At 31.3% G+C, this 2,627-nt stretch overlaps 1 protein-coding gene across 1 annotated transcript in view; it reads left to right on the forward strand.

The window, feature by feature from the left end:
• Nucleotides 1-731: 731 nt before the first annotated feature.
• LOC111996388 (probable leucine-rich repeat receptor-like protein kinase At1g68400) overlaps nucleotides 732-2,627 on the forward strand; it is a 33,942-nt gene continuing 32,046 nt past the window's right edge. The window contains exons 1-2 of the mRNA XM_065764729.1: nucleotides 732-878; nucleotides 1,008-1,154. Coding sequence (XP_065620801.1) covers nucleotides 1,010-1,154 — 145 coding nt within the window. The 5' untranslated portion in view covers nucleotides 732-878; nucleotides 1,008-1,009. The remainder of the gene's footprint in view (nucleotides 879-1,007; nucleotides 1,155-2,627) is intronic.

The raw sequence follows: 2,627 nt of genomic DNA on the forward strand, positions 1-2,627 counted from the left end.
TTTTTTTCATATTATGATTATTGGCCTAATGAATAAGATGTTATGACATTCCTTTCTCATTGTCTTTGTGAATTTAACAATTGGTTGAATTTTTTTTTCAAAATACAACTGTTTGTCTAAATTGGGCAAGCTAACGCACTTAAATTTACGTTCAAATTTCTTTGACAAGGAAATTTTGAGATTCTTAAGTGCCCTCCCAGCTCTTAAATCTCTAGACCTAAGTTCCAATGATTACATGGAAGAGCCTCTTTCTAGCAACGGTACTAACATATTTAAATTTTCTTCGTCAAGTATACCATGAAAAAGTTTAGACAAAACTGAACTTTTATAACCAATTTTACCTTTATAGACCATTTTACTTTCTTCATATTAAAAAGTATCAAGAATTACACATAGAAAGCTTTGAGAGAAAATTTTCTATATGCAATTGTATAAGCTTAGAGAATAATACATGTACTCTGCTCTTTATATAAGAATCAGAGTGAAGCGGGAAAATAGGAATTGATCTAACAACCTATGCACATGTCACTAACCAACTAACTAATTTCTACATTTTAAGCTAATCTATCTACATGTCATTTAGAACTTCAATTTACAAAACTACTTGCAGTTTAGATGGCAAACTTGCTTGAACTGTTTCTGCACTTGATCTCATCTTAAAAAAAAAAGCACAAAATGCTTGATATATGCAAATGATTGCGGCAGGGTGTCTTCAATATGAAATGTGTGTCATTCTACTAGATCTTGCATCTGTACTATTATTTTCAATCTGACAAATGCATCTCTCTTTACCAATGACGTAGAACTGGTTAATCTAAGCAACTTGGAGGTCCTCATCTTGAGAGGAAATCATCTTGATGGAAGCCTACCATTCAAGGGTAAACATTCCATCATCTATTTTAACTGCAAGATTAATTTTCGTGTGACAAGTAGTTCTTTCAGTATAAGCCAATGAGCCATTTTAAATATTTTCTCTTGACACTATCTATCGTTAATTCTCTTTGTAGATATGGCAAATTTTAGCAGTTTGGAGATTTTAGATTTGACTGGAAATGATTTTACTGGAAGTATCCCTCCATATATTGGAGCATTATCTTCTCTCAAGGCTATATCATTAAGTGATGTGGAACTTAATGGAACTTTACCCATTCAAGGTAAGAATCTACTATGAAATTGAACTTTTCAAATTGTTAGTTCAACTTGAATGCACAGCAATTGATCATTCACTTTTTCAAGATGTAGAAATTAATTATTTTGATGCTGTATACTAATTCACTTGTTTTGCTGATTCTCATGGTATAAGATTTTTAGGATAGATAGAACTAATTAATCATTTTAATTTTGACAGAATTGTGTGCATTGAAGAAACTAGAAGAGTTTGATCTTGGTGGTAATAACTTTGAAGGAATCCTTCCTCCATGCTTAACCAATTTGACATCTCTTAGGTTGTTAGATATATCTCACAACCGGTTCAATGGAAACCTGTCATCATCTTTAATAGCCAACTTGACATTCCTTGAGTACATTGATCTGAGTTATAATCTTTTTGAAGGTTTATTCTCCTTCAGCTTATTTGGTAATCTGTCCAAGCTTAAGGTGATTCAAATTTTGAGTGACAACAACAAACATGACATAGAGATTGAGAATTCCAATTGGGACCCTATGTTTCAATTACAAGTCCTAGTATTGTCCAATTGTAATCTAAAAAAGCCCACTAGAAACCAGTGGCGGAACTAGGATTCAACTTTAGGGGGGTCAAAATTTATAACTAATATACATGTGTCTCTATGAACAAATACATATTGTGTATGTAGCATACAACATATGCATCATAAATACAAAATATTAACCAAACTTGACAATTAAATGCCAGTAATATGAATAGTAAGTGATCATTCAATATTGAAAGATCTCCTAAAATAATTGCATATCATTATTTTTTTTTTTTAGAGATAATTACAACATACTGCTAACCCCGCAGCTTGAACTCTTTTTTCCCTAGAACCTCAAGCACTTTATGCATGAAGATGTGTCAATTTAGCTACAAGGCATTTGGCATTGCATATCATTATATTGTGTATATTTTATTAGTTTTTTTTTTTTTTTAATATATAGCCAATAAAATAATCCCCTAATACATTTTATGGAATTTGTCATGTAATTGTTTCCAAATTTTATATCTTAACACTTTTGAAAGGAAACCTATTTTTGGGTGGTATTTTCGTCTCTTCAATTAAGACTTTTTCTTCTTTATTTAAGTTTATTTTTTATCATTGTTTATTTTTTATAAATTTTGAACTTTAAAAAATATTGATAAAGTAAAAAAAGATATGAAGATATATGATATATCAATTGAGTTTGACTTTTCAAAAAGATAGGGAGATATATATACACACAAAGAAAAAAAAGGGCGTATGTGGTTGTTTACTGTGGCTCTGCACTTTACAGTTTTATTTTGAAACGTGTAGCTGAAGGGTTTTCACTTTTCAATATAGTTCAATAACTCATTTTTGTATTTATCACAGTTTCAATTAAATCTCCACCTTTTACTGCTACACACATAAAAAAGGAAAATTTTGGGCAGGTTGGGGGGGGGGGGGGGGGGAGGTGCCCCCTCTCTCCCCCCC

The sequence above is a fragment of the Quercus suber genome, unplaced genomic scaffold (assembly GCF_002906115.3).
Source record: "Quercus suber isolate HL8 unplaced genomic scaffold, Cork oak 2.0 scaffold_580, whole genome shotgun sequence".
NCBI classification, from domain to species: Eukaryota; Viridiplantae; Streptophyta; class Magnoliopsida; order Fagales; family Fagaceae; genus Quercus; species Quercus suber.